At 38.0% G+C, this 21,436-nt stretch overlaps 1 protein-coding gene across 7 annotated transcripts in view; it reads right to left on the reverse strand.

Annotated features, from left to right (window-relative positions):
- Nucleotides 1-21,436, reverse strand: part of ZFHX4 (zinc finger homeobox 4) — a 154,104-nt gene that overhangs the window by 106,094 nt on the left and 26,574 nt on the right. For 6 of the 7 annotated variants that reach the window (XM_075583141.1, XM_075583128.1, XM_075583130.1 and 3 more), the window contains exons 2-4: nt 17,059-19,679; nt 15,452-15,954; nt 11,895-11,942 (exon numbers count right to left, since the gene is read on the reverse strand). In XM_075583141.1, the coding sequence (XP_075439256.1) occupies nt 11,895-11,942; nt 15,452-15,954; nt 17,059-19,633 (3,126 nt within the window). In that variant the 5' untranslated portion in view covers nt 19,634-19,679. The remainder of the gene's footprint in view (nt 1-11,894; nt 11,943-15,451; nt 15,955-17,058; nt 19,680-21,436) is intronic. The other variant, XM_075583159.1, reaches the window with a different exon arrangement.

A 21,436-nucleotide genomic window follows, 5' to 3' on the forward strand; every position in this document is an offset into this window, starting at 1 on the left:
TCCTTTAAGTCACACTAATGGTAGCCAGAATACTGACATTATACATTGCGCATTATAATAATAGGGCATTTTTCCAATTCATTACCAGAAGGCACTGCAAACAGTTAATAAATCCTCTGCCCGTAGGTTTTATTTAGTTCTAAAAACCATCATACTTGCACTATCATCTTACTTTTACATTTCTGTTTATTCTTCCCTTAGATGGTTGGCATTCTTATATCAGTATAGTCTTTGAAGTGGGAGACACCAATTCAAGAGCCTCTAGTACAGGGGTAGCCAACTCCAGTCCTCAAGAGCTACCAACAGGTCAGGTTTTGAGGATATCCCTGCTTTAGCACAGGTGGTGCAGTCTTTGACTGAGCCACTGATTGAGCCACCTGTGCTGAAGAAGGGATATCATGAAAACCTGCCATGTTGCTGGCCCTTGAGGTCTGGAGTTGGCTAACCCTGCTCTAGTAGTTCTTTGGGACTTTGGTCAATTAATTTTATTTCCATACGTTCAGGCACAAAATAAGTGACTGAAAGATCTTTGCCTCTGCAATTTATTATGACTAGAAGTTCAACCTTGTCAATGCTTCATAAACATAAAATATTCTTTTTATTTCTTCTCCTAGATGCACAGAGAACTCGACTGAGAGGCCGGTGAATAGTGTTGTTAGAATTACGTTAAAGAAAAACATCTGTTGTATATGTACATGTTAGTCATTATTGATGATTTAAATACCTTAGAAAGAACGTGGACTTTTTTTAATTTATTTTTTTAGATGTCACAGTCCCCTACAGTAGTTCCTAAGTTGCCATGGCTGACATCACTTTGTTAAGGACCCATGTTTATGCAGTCATTATCCATTCTGAGAAGCACATTGTTTCAGAAGAATAGGTTTAGTTAGTCTGCATACCGAGGGCTACTCTATATACCGGCGTCTGCTTTGAAGATTACTTTAATTTTCCTTCTTTTGTTCTTGGTGAAAAACACCGAAGAAAATCTGCAAACCCCAGTTAGGAATGTTGCAGAAAATAAGATAATACAACATTTGTAAATCTCTAAATGGCTTGGAAACCTTGATCTATATCCGCTAACCTCTCCAGTGATACAGATTTCTGTGCTGGTTTCGGCATCCCTGAACGGGTTAAATGCTTTTGTGGTGGTTCAATTGTGTGCCACAGCTGCACACACCAAGTTTGTAACAAGATATTAAAAAAAAAATGACCTGGAAAATAGTAATTAGATAATAGATCCAGGTGTTCAATATGTCTGGTTAGCACAGCCCGAGTTACAACAACACAAGTAGCAACAGTGTCTAGTCCTGAAACATTAAGAGAAATAAATAGCTCACAAGGCAGATATCACCAAACACAGTTTAGCCACATAGCTAAAACAGCCCAATGGCTAAAGATAGTATATGCTGGATATCATGATTATGTAGTGAAATAATATGAGTCATGATGATAGTCTAAAAGCTTCCATGGCAACGACTTGTTTTTCACTAAAGTTTGTTGCATTTTTGGAAAATTCCAGTATTGTACAATCGGTAAGCCACCCGAAAGGTTAGTGATGATGCAATCAACTGCAGTTCACCACACCTATTTCAAATAAAACTATTTTTAAGGCTTGCTGGTATTTGGACAACGGCACCCGGTTTGTATAAATTCTTCCAGTCCCAAGCAGAAGTTTGAATGTGCATAAAAGGGTTTAATTGTGGTTGCGAGCAGGGATTCTGGTTTATATCATGCTTCCTTAAGTATCAGATAGACCAAATGTCCCCTTCTGACCATGAAAACACAAATTAAATAAGTGCAAAGTGAATTACAGAGCAGACGTTCTCTTCATAATGCTTGCGGAGTGACAAAACCACAGACAAAGAAAAACAGACATGCAGAATCTACTGCTTATGTCTTGAGCATTATTCAGTTTTCCCCAGGAGCTTAGGAGACAGTAGAAGAATGAGATGGTTTACTCCCTGAACAAGGAATTTTAAAACTCCCCTCATGCTGTTTTCTGATCATCAAAGAGAACAGAGGAAGGACAGGCAGAATAAATGAGAGAGAGTGAGAGAGAGTGTGAGTGAGAGTGAGAGAGAGAGTGTGTGAGAGAGAGAATTTCAAGAAAAGCCAAAATGAGAAGCTGTGAATAAGAGCATCCCCTGGTCCAGGCTGATGTATTACAATTTTACAGAAATTAAAAACATCCATTAAAAGAGATGGGCTCCCTGAAATAATATATTTATACTAAATTACCTTTCACATTTACCTTTAATGGAGCCTCTTTTCAAAAGAGTTTTGCCATTGGCAAAGAATTGAAAGGGCCCTTTAGAAAAAAAAAAAGGCTGAATATGATTTCCATCATCATATCTGGTCTTTTGTTAGAAAGATTTTTAAATTAACATAAGCATTAACCCTTCTGGGCCTTCAGGATTACATATGCTCTCTGTGACCTTGGTAATTAGTCCACTTCAATGAGTCTTTCTATCCGTTTCTGATTTTAATAGAAAAATCCTACAGACCCAACCTTAGCAGATAACAGTAGCACAATGTGTTGCACTGTACAGAATACATTGGGAGAGCACTGACCAGTACACGTTGTGCACATAGAATCATGGTGCAATTCAAATATATATATTTTCCAATGTAATTATTTTATTTTGTGTAGAATGGTCTCTTACATAAATGTGAAAAACATACAGTATATGGTTTGTGAATATTATAAGAGCTTTTATGGTAGGTGATCTTTTCCGAGAATAATATTACTTCGTATCATACAAAGCCAATGAACTTTCCTGCTCAAACTGCCCACCCCTCTTTCTAAGATACTAATGGCCATTTAAAGCACCAGTCTAACATAACCAACTCACAATCAAGTGGGGCAACTTGTATAATTGTTCTCTTGATTTGTAATATAAAATGTGAAGTACAGTCTAAAAGCCCAGAAGAAAATCAGACTAATGTGCATGTGCGTTGAATACTACTTTGCTAGGGTCCACTTTCTAATCAGTACTGATCAAATCTAATCTTCAACATTGTATTTGTGAAATGCTATTACATTTCCTTCCCAAAGGCCTACTGGAATTAGTCAGCTGTTATTAGGATGCAAATGTTAAAAATAGTAAACAGGCGGTAGCTAAAATAAACTGGTCGGGGGGATCCACCAATGCCATGTTGCTGGATATTGTCCCCCCACTCGTCGACGTTAATACTATTCAAGTCCATGGCCACTCACGCTGGATCGATGGGCGATACCCAGCATCCTTGGGAATACCAGCTGTTATATTTTTTTTTTTTTTTACTTTCTATGTATTATATTTCTACACTAAAATACTAACCACCTAATTAGATTTATGCCTTCAAGACCCTCCAGCGATGAGCACAAATTCATGAGCATTATTTTTAGAGTGAGTAGAAGTTTTATCAGGTCTATTTCATAGCATTAGGGATTACTGCTAGGAGGCTGATCCTTCCGAGCCTAAGGGAGGCGCAAAGTCTCCTATTTGAAAGCTTGGCCAGCAAAGGAACAGAAGGTTAAAAGGGGCGCCTTGCTCTGTAATCAAATATCACAGGCTCTATTTATCTATTCAATAAACAACGTGGAAAATCAATTAGGAAACAAATGGCTTCATTGCAAATATTTCTTCACCAAAAGAAAACGTGTTCTATGACATAACATTTTGAATGCAGGCAAAATATCAAAATCCATATCATGCTAAGAGAGCTATTGAATGCATGAAACGTGTAGGCTGTGAAATAATGGTAACTTTCTACCGCATTGACAAAGTGCTCCTAACTGTTAAAGTGTTCTTGAGTCCACAATATAGCATGAATTATTATTATCACATTAATAAACTAGTATTGGTTTTAAAGTAGCAATGCTAGTGTACTGTACATAATGCTGCACAAAGAAGCCTCCACAGTTAATTCATGACTTAATAATGCACAGTCTCATCTTGGTGTTTAAAGCAGCAATTTCTGCCTCATCGATTTTTACGTTATTGTAAGACTTCAAACTGGATGGGTCTTCCGGAGCTCAACCGTGTTATTTCTATTTCTGGTGACCCCTGGTTGCCCAGATACTTAATAGTTTTAGGTGGTGATGGGCCAATAGGAAGCTACAAAGGGTGAGTGGCGACTTCCTATGGGATGACGACGAGCACCATATTTGAAAATCCAGGAAGTACACCAGCTAACTACAAACTGTAGGTATCTTGTGAACCGTGCGCTCCCTGCAGCTACAATTACAGGGAAAGGGATATAAAATGGCTAGTGTTTTTCTGTTCAGAGAAAATGATCTTTTTTAAAACAGCTGAAATTGAGAAATGGACGCTCCATGATGAAGAAAATTGCTGCTCTAGATTTTGGTACTTATTTTCTAATGAGGATTCTGTCAATAAACTATATTTGCCATGGAAACTGTACTGAATGACTTATTAATAAGTGTGGTTCAGAGGCCACGTTGTCTTGAAGTCATCTATACACAAATACATTCTTTGAATAACACAATCTTTATAATGATTTCTTCTTAAAATGTGAAAACAAAATTATGATATTAAATGGAAGTGCAAGACAAACAAAGATCTTTGTGCATGTTTATATTAACATTGAATTGTCTACTATTAATTATGATCATGTATTATTTGAAACACTCCTCCAAACCCTACAGTAACCTCTTCAGGGGCCTGCAGTGCATATCAAAGACCTTTCCAGCACTGAAGAGGTTACCGGAAACCTCAATAGAACAATATATAACATCTTCCTTTTTCTTTTTCTTTTTTTGCCAGAGAGGCCTTTACAAAATATTGCAGGCACTTCTGGCAGTGTAGGTGTTAAAATGTGAGCCGGATAAGCATTACTGTATTAATATGTGTAATCCAATTACAAGAAGAAGAAGGAAAAAAAATGCACCAACTGCAAAAAATAAATAAGTATATATTAATAAGAAACTAGTTCAAACTGAATTCCTATAATTGAATTGTGCTTAAATATAAAGTGAAATATATATTAGCCAGCTCATAATAGAATGTCTTAAATTATGTATCAGTTATGAGTCGCAGCCCTTTAGTTTGCGCATCATCCTTTGTTCGGCTGGTTAAAATCCCAAGTGTGCAGAGAAAGAGGCTCCTGTCGGTCTTTGTTCCCAGCAGGGAGAAGCCTTTTTTGGTGGTCCTGAGGTTACCGCCCTACCCCTCTTTTCATACCTGTCATTTTAAATTGTCTTCACAGCCCGTGCACACAGACTAACAGCCTGACCTGGTCAGCGAGCCTGACCCCGGGGCAGGAAGAAGATCACATCTGGTTATTAATATTGGGCATTGTAAAATGAAATCTGCCAGGCGATAGAGAAGTCGGCTAGCCATAATGTAGTCTGGCTCGTCTTGTAATCAGTGGCAATGCTGGGCTGACATGATGCTTCTTTATCTTTCCCCCTGCACAGCTGCATTTCACATTCAAGACCCACCCACCTAAAAATATGAATCCTACCTAGTCACAGCCGTGTATATAGTGAATAGAAACCTAAAAAATAACTAGACATGTGCTGCACCTCCAAGGTGCTAGAAGTGCTCTCCTGTGCAAAATTACAGCACGGCACGTACACTAAATGATAGACACGGTAGACTTGGCATGGGTTGCTTTATGTTTTATGTGGTGAACGAAGAATTCATTTTTGCTGTTGTTATGAAAATGATCATTACAATAAGGTGCAGAATGTAAACATTAAATGCAGCTTTTCCTCCATCACAATTGTACCATTTTCCAACATTGGTAACCACTGTCCTTCTAAACGTATTTACATGGTATTGCTGAGATAGTTAAAGGAGGAACACACCTCGTCCCCCATATTTAATTTTCTTTTGTAATATTTCATATAAAGTCTTTTTTTTTAAAATCTGTTTTTATGCACCATAGGCAAATAACATATTCCTGGTTCATTGGACATTTATATTACTTTTTTTATTTAGATAATTATTTTATTTATTAAAATAATAATACATATATATATATATATATATATATATATATATATATATATATATATATATATTTTATAAGGCACAGTAGTGCTGTACTAATAATTCGTCTACTCACTGGCCAGTTCTTGCAATTGTGGTGCCTGAGACAAGGAGATAAAGTGACCTGCTTATTGCACAGGGAGCCGGCACTGGGATTTCAACCAAGTTAATCCGCTTCAAAGGCAGTAACAATGCCCCCGTACAAAACTGTCTCCTTATGACTGTATTACACTTTCTATCTCTGGTATAAATGAAGGTAGAAAATATACTATTTATTGACAGTATTTTGATTGTACTCTCTTTGGAGTATAGAGTCTTTGCTACCCATGCCCCATTATATTTCATAAACACTTAGCCTTGTCATATACAATTCGATTTAAATCATCTGTGATCCTAATGTGGATATGGTTGATGTTATATAAAATACAGTAATATGGTATAATGATAAATGTATGGGTATTGCTACTTTCCCCCCTCTTTTTGCCAAGATTTTGATAGAACAAGACTGGCCATTGAGTTCTCTTTTGACAGCTTATGATCTCAATGCATTTGCAATTATCTGCGGAGGAACCATGTTGGTTCGAATGTAGTCATGATTCCTGGTGAAAAATGAAGTACTGCCTTCTTAACAACATCTACTTACACTTCAAATACTTAAGCAATGTCTATGTGCAATAACTGAATAATTGTATTTTAAGTGGATGTGAAATCAAAATATGATGTGAGTTTCTATGAATTTTGAACTGGAGTCCTTCCACCCATATAATCCATATCTGACAAGGGGCAACAAACAGAAAATGATTTCTCCCAAAATTGAACTTTGATTGGTAAACACCTTCCTTGCTATGCTTGAAACCCCACTAAGTCAACTTAATCATGCAATCGAACTTAAGTAGCTAACAGTGGCCAAAGGAAATAATATATTGTATCATGTATACTAGAGCATCGAACTCCATGTAAGGAGATGACTTGTAAGTTATTCGTCACTCATTCTAAATGTTCCCCCTATGCATACCTTCCACCTTCAAATCTCCATTGTCCTGTAGATACATCACACATACAAGGAATCTCTCAACTACACATTTAGTCCGAAAGGACAATCTTACAAAAATCTTTTACATGTCAATAAGGGCATTTCTGAATACAAAATAGAAAAGTGTCTCAAAACACCTAACTGCAAAAATTTAAGATGAATGAAACTGCACATTAAAAATTGTACGGTTTAATGTATACCTACTATAGGCTCCCATCTTACCGTTACCCAAACCCTTCTTGCTTTCCAAACCATAGCATTGATGTTTGTACCCTGGGTGCCCAGTTTTTGGTACATGCCAGCACGTCAATTGCATCTGTTTATAAATAATTTCTGCACCTCAGATTTATTTAAGAAAGCCACAATTGAAATAGCTCATTGCCTTCAAGTTCAGTTGTCTGCAGCTTTGTGTTTGTTTGAAAACTAATTTTCATGTAAAAGTAAAACCAGATGTAGGACAAGGAAAGCTTTCTTCCATTTTAATCTTCTCAATCATATTTGTTAGTTTCAAACAGAGCACCCACTATTCATTTTTTAAAGAGGGGATAGAAACATTATGATGTGCTAATGAAACTTATTGCAACTTAAGTGTATGCATATGTAGAAAAAGTATTGCAAAATGTAGTGGAGCAAAGCGAGTTAAATATTAACAATTTCTAGTGACAGCATAATGCTAGGTAGCAGTAAACACACTTAGAGTTTACTTTTAATCTTATGCTTTGAAGCAGTTGCATATAGTTCTAATCATTATAATTCTCATACAGAAAAGTGGAGTACCTACTGGTTGCAATACTTTTATTGTACGAACAATCACAACAGAATAAAACAGCTTTTTCAGATCACAAATTCCCAAGGTGCTTTCCATAAGTAATAATGTAAATATATATTTTGGTAGTCCATCAAAAAGGTAAGACAGTGGAAAAGGACAATAGTGCTAAAATAGTGGCAATAATTTGTGGGTAACATGTTCTTGAAATATTTTCAGATGAAGTAATATATACAGTATATATATATATATATATATATATATATATATATATATATATATATATATATATATATACAGTATATATAATCGAAATGATAATACTCTACTATTTCCATTTAGCAAACAATTTCTGTGGCAACAGAAAATATTCTTCTGTCACTGTGTCTATGTATACACACCCATAGGAAAATGCACAATAAGACACGTCTACCTCTGACAGTGTCTGATGATATGCAAAACCACAACAGTGAAGCTTGACTGATTTTCATGTCATCAGCATCCTGTGTTGGTTGCACATGCTGTGCATCATCCTACAGCGTGCTTCTTATCTGTCCAATTTGGGTTATGTCTGTGGGCATAATTGACGGGTGTGCTTTTATGGATGCTTGTAATGCCAAGGTTTGCCTATCAATCTGTTCTGTTACTTACAGCCATGACATCATATAAACAACACGTTGTATGTAGTTACTGCTTAATCGTGAAAACAAACAATTGGCATCTGAGGCAGAGTGAGAGCTAAGTGAAAGAAACTTGGATAAGCAACACAAACAAAAATATTTATTGTGTAAAGTGGAACTTAAGTAGCCACACACTTTTCCATGTTCCTGTTTTTATGTATGTAATTTAGAGCTGCAGCACCATAGAATTTAAGCATTAATCCTGTTGTTGGTCTCTTTCTGCAAAGTATGTAAAACTTAACACCCCAACTATTGGTTTATTGGCCTTTGCTTAGCTGAATTATTAACCACTTTTTCATATGGCCCTCCTTCCTAAAATGCTATCCGTTAAAAATCTGCAAAAATATTTTGACTGTTAAAATACTCTCTGTTTTGCAATACCCAGCTTTATAGCCACATTATTACTTACAGTATTATACAGCAATTTACTGCACCAAATCCAAGGTAGGATCTGGGTGAAGGTCTGTGCTAACTGCATTTATAAATTAGCTTACAACAGCAGTCCTGCTGAGAGCTTAACTCAGGGGTTGGCAACTCCAGTCCTCAAAGGCTACCAACAGATCAGGTTTTCAGGATATCCCTGCTTCAGCACAGGTGGCACCATCAGTGGCTCAGCCTTTGATCGAGCCACTAACTGATCTACCTGTGCTGAAGAAGGGACTATTTGTAGCTCTGAGAACCCCAGTTTCTGAGGTACTGACCACTTTAGTTCTAGGTGTTTTCTCTCCCTTTAGGGAAATGTACAAAAAAATCCTTGTGGCTTCCGCTGACCAACAGGAAGCTAGAACGTTACTGGGGTGAGGTCATTATGGCTTCCTATTGGACAATTGGTCATCTTACAGCTTTACAGCAATAACACAGGCAACTAAAGCCAAAGCTGAAAATAATGTTTAAGGAGTGCAACATTGGGAGTGAGTGTACATTGTAAGGGGGAAGATAATGAGGTTAGGCCTAGGGTAAAATTACTCTGCAATACATGACTTTCTCCTATAGTAAAAAAAGGATTGAAGTTGAACACATGGGATGTGTAAATCATCAAATGCAAAGAGGAGACTTATGATTCAACTTTCTGCCAGTTGCCATTAGCTCATTGTAGCATCATCAATATATAAATGATATGATACATTTTTAAATTCTGCATTGTGACTTGTTTACGGTTTAATCCAGCCCCTGGAATGACATTGCTTACACTGAACCAAACATAAGTGTAAAACGACAAAAGTGTCATTTCCGTGTGTTTAGCTACAGAAGAAAATAACTTTTTGTTTATCTCTCCAAACAGGTTTCTTCACCTAGACAAATGACTTGAATGCCACTAGGCAACATGTTGTGGCTCCTCAGATGTAGAGACATATTCCAATTTCCTTTAGCACAATGATTTTTATGCAAATAAGTGCTGCACAATCTTCTGACCTCTTTTACCATCATACTGGGACAATGACAGGTCAATAATTGGAACAGCACATATCTGGAATATTTTATTTTAAATTATAAATGTTGGCACAGCCCCGCTGGAATAAGCTAGGACTCTGCATTAATTCCAAACTAATCAAAGTATCACTGCATGCTGTATGGACTAATGCAAATAGGAGGAAAGGATTGCGGATTCATTTAAACTCCTTTTCTTCGTTTTTTTTTTTTTATCCTTCCAATTTCTTATCTGCAATAGTCGTGCTATCATCCATAACAGGGATAATGAGAAAACCCAAGCAATGCTCCTTGGGGGAATGTTACACTAAAAGTTACCTAAAGACTACATATTTCCTTTCATATAGTGATGGCAGGGATTGTATTTACTGGCCCCAGCAGATTTAAGTTCCATATATGCAAATAGCATTATGGAAAACAGGAAGATGATTTGGTCCCACTGGTGACAGATGCAGGAAAAGGCAAGTGCAATTAAGCAATTCATGGCTAACTTTGAACTAGAAAAGCAATGGTTACCTAACCACCAAAATAAATAAATAAAAAGGAGTCAGGAATATGACCCCATCTGAAAAACAGATGCTGTATGGTATTTACATTTCTTGCATCAAATACGAGCTAGCAGGCTGACCATGAAAATTGCTGGCCTCAAGTGACCCAAGATTGCACTATCAATCAATCTTGTAAAGCATACTAAAAGTCTTGCTTGTATTCCACTGTTTGCTGTATTGCTTCATTTGTGTAATAATATTTCTCCTGTGTGATCTTCCTAACAAATTGTTGTCCAAGAACTATATATACAGTATATATATATACAGTATATATATATATATATATATACATATACAATATGTTTTTATATATATATATATTTCTGTATATATGTACTGTATATATATATATAGTTCTTGGCAATACACATATATACAATATATATACTGTATATATTGTGTATAGATAACATTTCAAAGTCATCTTCCTAGATTTACCCAAGTCATAACTAAATACTACCTGCTGTTTTTTTAATTATTTTATAGGATTTCAAATGTACTCCGCCCTGAGCCATACTCTTCCCCCACAATGAGCAGCCACTTTACATTTTTGTTTCAACACTGCCCCTTATTCCCTATAGATTGTAAACTCTCAGGAGCAGGACCCTCATTACCTTCTGTATCTGTTTATCTTGTCTGTCCTTACTTGTATGTCATTCTGTTTATGTGATATACATAACTCCGTACCCCCCTGTACCGTGCTGCAGAATATGTTGGTGCTTTACAAATAAAATAATAATAATGGGTGTATATAACTTTACACATCTACTATTCTATTTATTGGATAGGAAGTGACGTAAGGATGGTATAGGAATAGACATACTGTGACTTTATTTTACCCATTCTAGCATCCGCAGGCATGAAACCAATGATTTGCAAAGGACATTCCTAAATAAAATTTCATGCTGGTTATAGATCTGTGTTCAAAGTGAAATATGAAGGCTAAAATGTGAATACGGTATTGTTTGCTTCTTCAATCATCATTACTAACAGACACGAAGGTATTCAGTTATTTAAGCCCATATGGAAAGACGATCAGCTCTGGGCGTCTGAGTTCCATGCCAGAAAAACATATCCACATGCCTTCTACCTTCAAACATAAAAGCAAAAGGTGTTGTTCTGGTCAAATAAAGAAATAATTTTTACTAGCGTACGTCTAATGTTAAAACTGCCCCAATACTGCCAAAGGCATTAAAACACCATCTGTAAAACAGATTTTTGATTAAAAAGATCAGTTTAACGTTAAGCATCTGGGCAGATGATGCTTTTCACTTGACCTTTGACCTTCCACCTAGTTTAACCCTTTTTTTTTTTTACTCTTTGCATTCAAGAATCCAACTGGGTTAGCGTTATCTATTCAGATGAAGCTGACAATATATAATACTGGCACGATATAACAGATTTCTGAAAAGGTAAAAAGGCAAAATAATGTTCACACACCTGGGTATGTATCTCTGCTAACTTCTGCTTGTCAACTTCCTGTAAAGTCTATGTATAGGTAGATATAAAAAATTGGACAAATTAATTCCTAATAACATTGATTGCAAGTTCAGTTGTAGAAAGACACCTATAGTTAATTTAAACATGCTACTTATATTGTGTACATTTCTGTATGCAGTTGTAATACACAATCTTATACAACACAAGCTCACATTTATTAAGTCTTCTGCCATGAGACACCTTCCCACATTGGAAGACACCTTACAGCCTGTTGACTGCATAGTAAATATGGCCCTTAACCCCATAGCTTCAACAGGGGCCTGCAACACATTTGAATAAGTGGTGCTGCATGTCCCTCTGCCAGCTCAGGGGTTAAATTTCACTCCAGATCTTCATGCCTACAAATATTTCCTGGAATGTAGAATATGGTTAATGCATTTACTTTGTCTCCAATAAAAACAGATATTTTATTGAGTTGCAAAATTACATTCCTGCTGTAGTCTTAATTGGACACATTTTTTTGCAGCACCAAACTTCACTAGCCAACCTTCTAAACATGTACAAAGTAGTAACTTATTATTTCTCTTGGAAATGCTCTTAGTTGCTAAGGGAATCTTATCCCCCCACCCCCCTATTTGCTAGATGAGTTACTGAGTGTCTATTCAAGTATACAGCAAATGGATTCACAAGCCTTCTGAAATGTGATTTTGTGATGCAGAGATTCTACATTCCAAATGCAAGAATCCTTTTGGGAGCAAAAGCGTCCTGCAACATGCTATGTGTTTAATGTCTGCAGGACCTCCAAAACTGAGATAAAGCATCAGTCAGTAGCTTTGCGTGCTGTAAAACTGCCTTTTTGGGGTCTTCCTCCTTTACGACTAATGCTACTGCAAATGCTTAAAAATGGCAGTTCCAAAATGCAGCTTTGGTTGTACAATTTAATGATTGTGTTCTACTTTTTAAAACTTGCATAATCTTAGCTACTAAGTTATAGAAAATGGGGGTTTAAAAGCACAATGTATGGGCCACTCCAATGCAGATGTGGTTACAAAAACGGAAGAAAAAAAAAACCTAAACTCATGTACGATGAGCTATTAATTAAATGGCAGCTTAATCAAAGGTGACATTTAGGTAAAGGGTAGAAGTTAAAATAACTTAAATATTTTTTTTAGCTCCCCCTACACATCTTCTCAGATTACAGGCCTTTCTACAGAGGAAGTTACATTAGCGGTTTAAAGAGCAATGTAACCCCTTAACTGCTGCAGTTCACCATAGCATATTGGCATAAAAAGCACTTACGTTTTCAAAAGTATTTAAAAGTAAAAGCATAAAATACTGGCAAAAAAACCCAACATAACACAGTGAAGTTTTGTGGTCTTTACATCCACCTCCCACTAAGAAATGAATAAATGAAATAAATTAAATGTTTTATATTGATGTGATATTTTTTTGGGAGAAGCTGTACAGGAGTACGGCACCTAGGGCTGCTTTTCACAGAGGCAGTGAGACGTCCATGTGTGAGAGAGAGAGAGAGAGAGAGAGAGAGAGAGAGAGTAGACAGGAGTAAGATATGCCTACTATGTGTATGCATTTAAGTCAGGGGTGGCCAACTCCAGTACTCAAGGGCCACCAACAAGCCAGGTATTAGGAACATCCCTGCTTCAGCACATATTGTTTAATCAGTGGCTCAGTCATGATTGAGCCACCTGTGCTGAAGCAGGTATATCCCTAATACCTGGCCTTTTGGTGGCCTCTTGAAGACTGGAGTTGGCCACTCCGGATTTAAATGATGTATGTTTACCCACACTAACCCACTCTCCCTATTCATGAGCAACTCCCTCATAATTGGCTGAAAAATGCATAATTTTTCTACTTTCTTCCTAAAAAAAAAGTCCCCCAGCTCCTAAAACCCCAATGCAAATCAATTGGGGATTATAAGATCTCTCTGAAAAGATTTTTTCACATTGTGGTTAGTAGATTTATACTATAGTTTTGTTCTCATGATGGACCAATTTTCACAACTTTGTATAAATATATCTATATGTTAAAATTCTTAGCAAACACGGTCATAATTGTTGATGCACATCTAATTCACTTGCTTTTATATTGGGTGTCTCTCTAAATTGTTATGTACTTGAACTCTTCAATCACAACCAACCATGCGATTGTAAAGATCAATGTGGAGGTCTGATTTCCACTATATGCAAAAGGACATCAAATATGTAGTCAAAATGGGAAATATGAAGGTTCAAGTTGTAATTAACCCCTAAGTGTTGACGACAGTCATTTTTTCGATGTATTTGGAAATGTTAGAGTCACGGGTCTTTATGGTGGGGGCAGGTGTCAGAAATGCCTGATGAATATTATTGAATATTGATTCTATATGGGAGGTGTAGTGACTGGTGCACAGTCTAGCGCTAAGCAGCCCTCAGCATCAACACTGACACGAAATCGTTTTTGTAGTCGAGAGTTGCTTAGTAAAAGTAGGCGGGTTTATTGTGCCACAGACAATCTCCAGCAAACATTGGAAAACTCATTGCTGCAGATATTCTAAAGATATATTACAAATCAATGGCACAATTTGCTAGTACTTTATGCAACTAATTTGAAAAATGTGTGAATTCAGACCGATCAGAGAAGTTTATGAGCAATATACCAAGCATGGTCTATGGTAGAATCGTCTGAATGTGTTTTCACACGGAGAGCTATTTTTGTGGATATTGGTGGTCTGGTAAGAATTCAGGTTTCTTGGGAATATTTTCACAATCAGCCCTACTTCCTGACACTTTGGTTGTACTATCACCTTTCCTTGTTTTCTAATGTTACAGTATAACATAACTAAAAATCCACAGTACGTGTTCAGGAGAAAAAGTGATAGAAATGGGAATCTGCAGCTTCGGGACATGGAAAGGACCACATTTTTGTGGCCTTCGGCCTGGCTTTGTTGCCTTCCATACCTCACAATAACAAAAGTATCCCAAATCAAAACATATAAACAAATTAAGGAAATATTTGCAAAAACATGCACAGAAAAATGAGTATCATTAAATAAATGACTAGTGGACATTCAATAAACTGCAGCTTTAACATTCATCTGAAGGGTAGTAAGATAACTGACTAGTCAACAGGCCTCACTCAATGCGCAGTGGCAGAACTATGCAAATCTAGCATCAAAATGTACTGGAAAATGTGTCGCCAAGAACACTGTTTTTTCTGCCCAATATTGCACCCATCTCGTGTTACTGCATAGATCGATGCAAATAAGTCACATTTGTTATTATGGGACAGAATACAAGTAAAAAAAAATTAAGGCCTGTTTGTGAAACAACTGTCAATCTCTAGGTAGTATTTTGGAATATACATTGATTTGAAAAAAATAAAATAAAATAAAAATATATATAGGTGTGTGTTTTTCTTCATATTTTACCTCTAGTATCATGTGGGCCAGCAATGAAATGTATGTCCATCTGATACTCCTGGTGTTGAGTGTTTCACTTCTTTGCTAAAACACCCTCCCATTACCAATGCCAACCCAAATTGATGTCATACTCTCTTACCTTATACAGCTTCAGGGCCGCTTCATGTCTGTGATTGGTGGTATGTAAGTGCAATTTATCCACACTGTTGGTGTAGTAATCACAGGCATTGCATTTCAGGTGAATAGGGTTGCCAATAGCAATACACTTCAGCCTCCACTCGTTGGTTTTGCCCCCTTCTTTGATGTGAGCCACCAGTTGATACTTCTGCATGTGTTTATCAGTCTTGCAGTGGAGCTGGAAGTTGGCTTTCAGCTGAGTGTTGTAGTTGCAGAGCTTGCACTGGTAGATGTCTCCAATTACAGCTCTCCATTCCTCTTCAGGGAGAGAGCGTTCGCTGCTCACATGCACGTTCAGGGCCTCCAGACTGTCAGAGGTGAATTTGTTGCAAACAGCACATTGGAATAGCTTGAGCGCTGGGTCACTGATATAAGGTGACAGCTCTCCTGCAGTAAGGAGCGACAGGTCATCACCCATTAGCTGACCACTGGCAAGCCGGATTTCGGGCGGCAGCTCATTATTTACTACGGTGGAAAGAAGAAAAAAAATGAAAAGGGGAGCGAACATAGGGACCAGAAAGCACAGCACACACAAAGGAATCCGTAAAATAAAGCCTCAACCAGGAGTTTGCTTTCTCTGGAGCTTAAACTATAAAAAGCTGTAATAGGATTGAATCAGGATCAATTACAATCATCCCTTTCAACTTCTAAATTCCCTCATCAGATAGCTTTAATTACTCCTACTGGGCATGATGTCATTCAGGAATTTGTATTTTCAAAGGCAGGAAAGTTGATCAATAAAATAACAAAACAGAAATGCTTTTGCAACTTAGCCTAGATTAATTTACTGAGCACTAATTACAGTTTCACTACATAATAATGAGTGAGGTTTGGGCAGGTGGTTATGTATGTACACTGCAGCTAACTCTATTTAGTAATTGCCTAATAATGTTGGTGTAAATTCATCAACAGCACAACTTCCATTTACTAATAAAGTGGTACAAACATGTTGCCAAGAGTTCCCTAACCAAAAAAAATAAGTAGTAATGTAGAGAAGTTGTTCGTGTTGGGCAGGAGTATTCCTCTCTTCACCCCAAAAATCAACAGCTTCTGTACTGAACAGAGACTCTCTAAATACTTCCAGGTTTCAAAAACATCTTCCATTAACTGAAAATATAACTTTCAATACTCTCAGGGTATAGGCCTTTGCCTCATCTTCTATATTGGATCCCCATTGCACCAAAGAACAGTCCATCCCCTGCATATCTGTTTTTACATGTTTGGACGAGTCCAGAGGTCATTGGTGACAATGTTTTTAAAGCACCTTACTAGCTTAAGCTTTGTCATTTTGAAATAGATTATGCTCAGTTTTACTTTGTAGGTGAACATGCAACTTTCTCAGGCAGAAATATAAATTGCTAGCATCATGCATTTTCACTTTTTGATATATTACTTTGAACAATGTAACAAATACTCTAATTTAAAGATACAAACCTACCACAAGGTCATATTTACTGTAAACATATAGACATATATTATAGTTACTTTGACTGTTCAACTTACATTTGGCTATAAAAAAACCATTTATGTATATTAACGATATAGGTCGGTACATAGATAAATACTGACCAAGTCCTGGTGCCAATGCTGCAGCGGTGGCGGGGTCGAGCTGGAATGGGTTTATCATCATCTGAGGGTCAGCCGGGTTCTCGAGTTTCATCCCAGTGAGGCCTATGTTTTGGGCTAGGTAGTACTGATAAAGCTCTGCCTCAGCTGGTGCAAGGCCTAAGTGCAGGTTGTGCTGGATCTGTTTCATATTTTGTTGCAAAAGCATCATGTTGTGCATGTGCTTTTCACTTGTCATGTGAATACGGAGATTTCTTGCCACATTGGTTTCATAATCACACACCTCACAACGCCAGGTGGGTTTTTGTTTTGGTTTAGACGGAGATGGTGTCCCACAGCCACTGAGGCTTGTGTTAGGTGCTGGAGAGGTATGGCCATAGACCTGCTCACCATTCCCATTCTGAAGGTTCTGGACATTATTTAGATGCTTGTCTGACTGCATATGAATACTGAGGTTGCCTTTGGTAGTTGTAGAGTAGTTACAAACCTCACAACGGAAGGGTTTATAGCCACAAGTGTAACTTTCACCCCTTGCAAGTCGGGGGTGAGGTTGTCCAGTCTTACAATAAGCACAAGAGCCAGTTGACTCTGGGTGTTTCTCCTTCATATGGGCCTCTAGAGTCTGCTGATACTTGTAGTGCCAGTTGCATTTTGGACATTTTAGAGTTTTGCATGAGTTCCTAGAATGCATCATTGTCATGTGGCCACCCAATGACCTTGAGGACCCCAGAACTGTATCACATTTAGGACACTCTATGCCATTTCCTGGAGACCCCTCACCTATGCCATGTGTGCCAGGTGCCAAGCTGTGCTGGTGAGGAGTAACAGAACTGTCTTCTTCTCCTCTTACTGTTTCATTTGGAAAAAGAGAAGTGGCACAGTCTTTACTGGCACTTGCATCCTCAAAGTCCTTGCCACCAATGCTATAGCTACTGGCAACATTGCTACTAGTTCTAAGTACAGCAGTCTGTTTTTTCCTTTCTAAGTCATCATAAACAGTCACAGAAGAGGAAGAGGTACCCTTTTCAATAAATTTTAGCACACTGGATGATAAAGGAGAAATGCTTTGGTTTAAGAGAGGGAAATCTTTGCTACCAATACTATCTGCTAGTTCACCTAAAACCTCCTCATCATCAAGTTCATTGGAATATGAATCATCTTCTTCATCTGCGGCTTCAGTAGGCTCACTTTTAATAGGGTATTCCCCATTGGGGTGTGAGATACTGGTTTCTCTTTGCCTTTCACAGTTGTTGTCTTGGTCTTTGCTCTCTGTCTGCTTATTTGATTCAGATGATGAGTGGCTGTGGGACACAGAGGTAATTGGGGTGTTTGCTTTTGGACTAGATAGGCCCCCCAGGTTCATTTCAGCCTTTGGCATTTGGTTGACCATAAGTGACTGCTCTGTTGAGCTAGCAGTGCTTGCACTTCCTTTCAAGAATGCAAAGCCTGCCTGCAAAGAGTCACCATTTTCAACATGAAAAGCACTCCATAAACCACGGAAGGTTGGATCGGGGCCTATGAGGTTTGTAGTAGAAAAATGGGGGATAATAGAAGTGGGTTTTTTTGGTTCCAGAAAGCTTATAAGAGGTTCTTTGTCTTTGCCAATCCCCTGTATTATGGCAGAGACATATTTATTATTGAGAAGCATTTGCTCCTCCTCGTTGAGGGTCATCCGATGATCATGCACAGCATGGGTTACAAATGACCTAATATAACCAAATGACAACTTGCACAAGAAACACATTAAAACAGGTTTCCTTTTCCCGTCACTAACACAACCATCAAATTTGGACAAGTCCACATTGTTTGGAACATCTTTGGACACACAGGAGTTTTTGGCTGAGCCATCACTGGTAAGATAGTCTTTATCTCGCTTATGTCGGAGATCATAGACACGGAAACTGTGCAACACAGGACCAACTCCTGCTAATGCTGAGGTATTTGGGAAAGCCTGATCGGCCATAAATGGTTTCCCTAGGGATGACGCGATATGAAAAGTGTTGATGATCTGTGGGTAGAAAGACATGGATGCTGAAACAGACTGATCGCTCGTCTCTCCAGCTGCTGTCAGTGAGTCCAGAAACATAGCTGTAGAAAAGAGTTTACTATTTGCTCCTGTTTGTGCATTCTGCCCACTTTCTTTGGAGTCCTCAATTATATATGCTGATCCATCAGGCTGGTAAACTATGTCCCCTAGTAAATTCTCCACATCACTGTCCTCTAGCTCGCTTATTTCGCTATCATTGTCGTCCTTCAAGACAGGAAGGCGAGCGTTAGGGCAGTGGTGTTCCATGTATTTCTGTAAACTGGGAAATGCAGTGGCACATTCGTTGCAGGGTATCTCTTTTGCTGAGGTAACCTGAGTGGTAGCTGCATTCTCCACGCTGAAACCCAGTAAGATTTCACTTTTGCGCTCATCCGTTCTCAGGTTGTCATCTGAAGAGCTGTTTTCCCTGTCAGGCTCCATCCCTGCGACTTTCTCTGGCACCTCATTATCAAGTTTTGTCGTTCCACATAGCTTTGATGTGCTCTGCCCATGTTCTTGCCCTGAGATAGTCGGGGAGTCACAGGTTTCCATGGCAATTGCTACATGTGGATCTCATTTCATCCAGCCTGTCAGGGACCTGGATAAAAAAAATAAGGTTGAGAGAAGCCATGTTTTAGTTTAATAATGACACAGATCACCAATAGTTCATATTTCATTTGCAGGTGCTTTCATACTATTGAGTTGAAGTTAGGTAAAGTAAAAGAATATCAAAACAAGAGAGATACTGTAGCAATAAGTATTGATTCCATTTGTGTTGTATTTTACTGCATCATTAATACACATAGTATCTGAAACTGTAGATCAAAAATTATATTAAGGGCGTCTACAGTTTTGTGTGGGTGGCGTAATCTGTTATTTAACCCCTTGCAGTGCTGTCGGACTAGTAACATATGGCTCTCCAAAATTCATTAAAATGAACATGATGGTTTACAGTGGCATAACTCGGCAGTATCATTTTATCTAGAAAATCAGTGTGCATCAAATCTTCCCTGTGCAAAAACCATAAGCAGGTATCTGGCAAGTTCTGATTAAGCACCAACTACAACTCTTCCCCACGCTTCACTTGCTTCACTAGGCAACGAAACAGAAATTAATATTTATGACAACCAGTTCCCATCCTCTTGAGGAACAACCATATTCACTGCAATGCACAATGAACACCCTTCCAAGAGCCATTTTGATGTTATCAATCCTGGTATGGTGCCCATCTCCAAACCACTGTCTCGATCAACAGCTCACTTACGGTAGGTTAACAAAATGTAAGTAACTTAGAACTATGCACGTCTCTTGCTGAGCAGAAGACAGTTTGTGGAAGCCATCAGTTTAAAGGAGAGTTGGGAACACATTTGGTAGTGGGAAGCTTTCCTTCATTTTAGTTAGGGCTTAAATGCTCCTGCTTCTGTAATAGAAGCCTGATTATAGCTAATGCTGCTCTGAATCCTTGACGGTCTCCCAGTTTGCAAAATGATGGCACTATACGCACCAGCTCAGTGATCAGTGTTTATTTTCACCCTTTGACACATTCTGACTTGGCTTGATGCAGCAGGTAAATAATATTCCTTCTAATTGAGGGGTGGGCAACTCCAGTCCTCAAGGGGCCACCAACAGGTCAGGTTTTCAGGATATCCCTGCTTCAGCACAGGTGGCTTAGTCGAAGGCTGAGCCACCTGTGTGGAAGCAGGGATATCTTGATATCCTGACCTGTTGGTGGCCATTGAGGACTGGAGTTTCCCACCCCTGTTCTAATTACAAGTCAGAGTCAACACAGCTCTTATTAACATAAACTGTCCTGCAATTTCAGGCACAGTAATACAATTTGAAAGTTAGATCATAACAAAATGGCTAGGTCACCCCCCCCCCGTCACGTGGGGGATGCTCATGTAATCTTTTTTTCTATTGGTGGTGAACACTTTCGGTTCATGCTGTAGACATTTGAATATGTATAGAATTAACTTTTTTAGTCTTTAGGGTGCTGATCAGCAGACCTAGAATTTTAATATTTATTTGTATTTATTTGTATTTATTTAGATGTGGTTTCAAAGAAGGTCAACCGGAATATGAAGAACAGGGGCTTAGTTTTTTTTCTTTTACAGTAATCAAATTTAATCATGTCAGTCAAGTCAAAGAGGGGAAATTATCGGTTTAAGATACAGCAGAAGATTTGCATAGATTGAAAATGAATCAAAATTAGTTTTGGTATCCGTGATGGCTAAAATGACAGCCTAATTGCTCCTGAATCAAACATCACAAAGACTGGTGTGTAATTTTAATCATTGATAAGCTTCAGGTTAATTATGCTCATGGCATGCTTGGAGATTTAAACCCCTTTGAAAT

Source organism: Ascaphus truei, chromosome 2, assembly GCF_040206685.1.
Source record: "Ascaphus truei isolate aAscTru1 chromosome 2, aAscTru1.hap1, whole genome shotgun sequence".
Classification (NCBI taxonomy): Eukaryota; Metazoa; Chordata; class Amphibia; order Anura; family Ascaphidae; genus Ascaphus; species Ascaphus truei.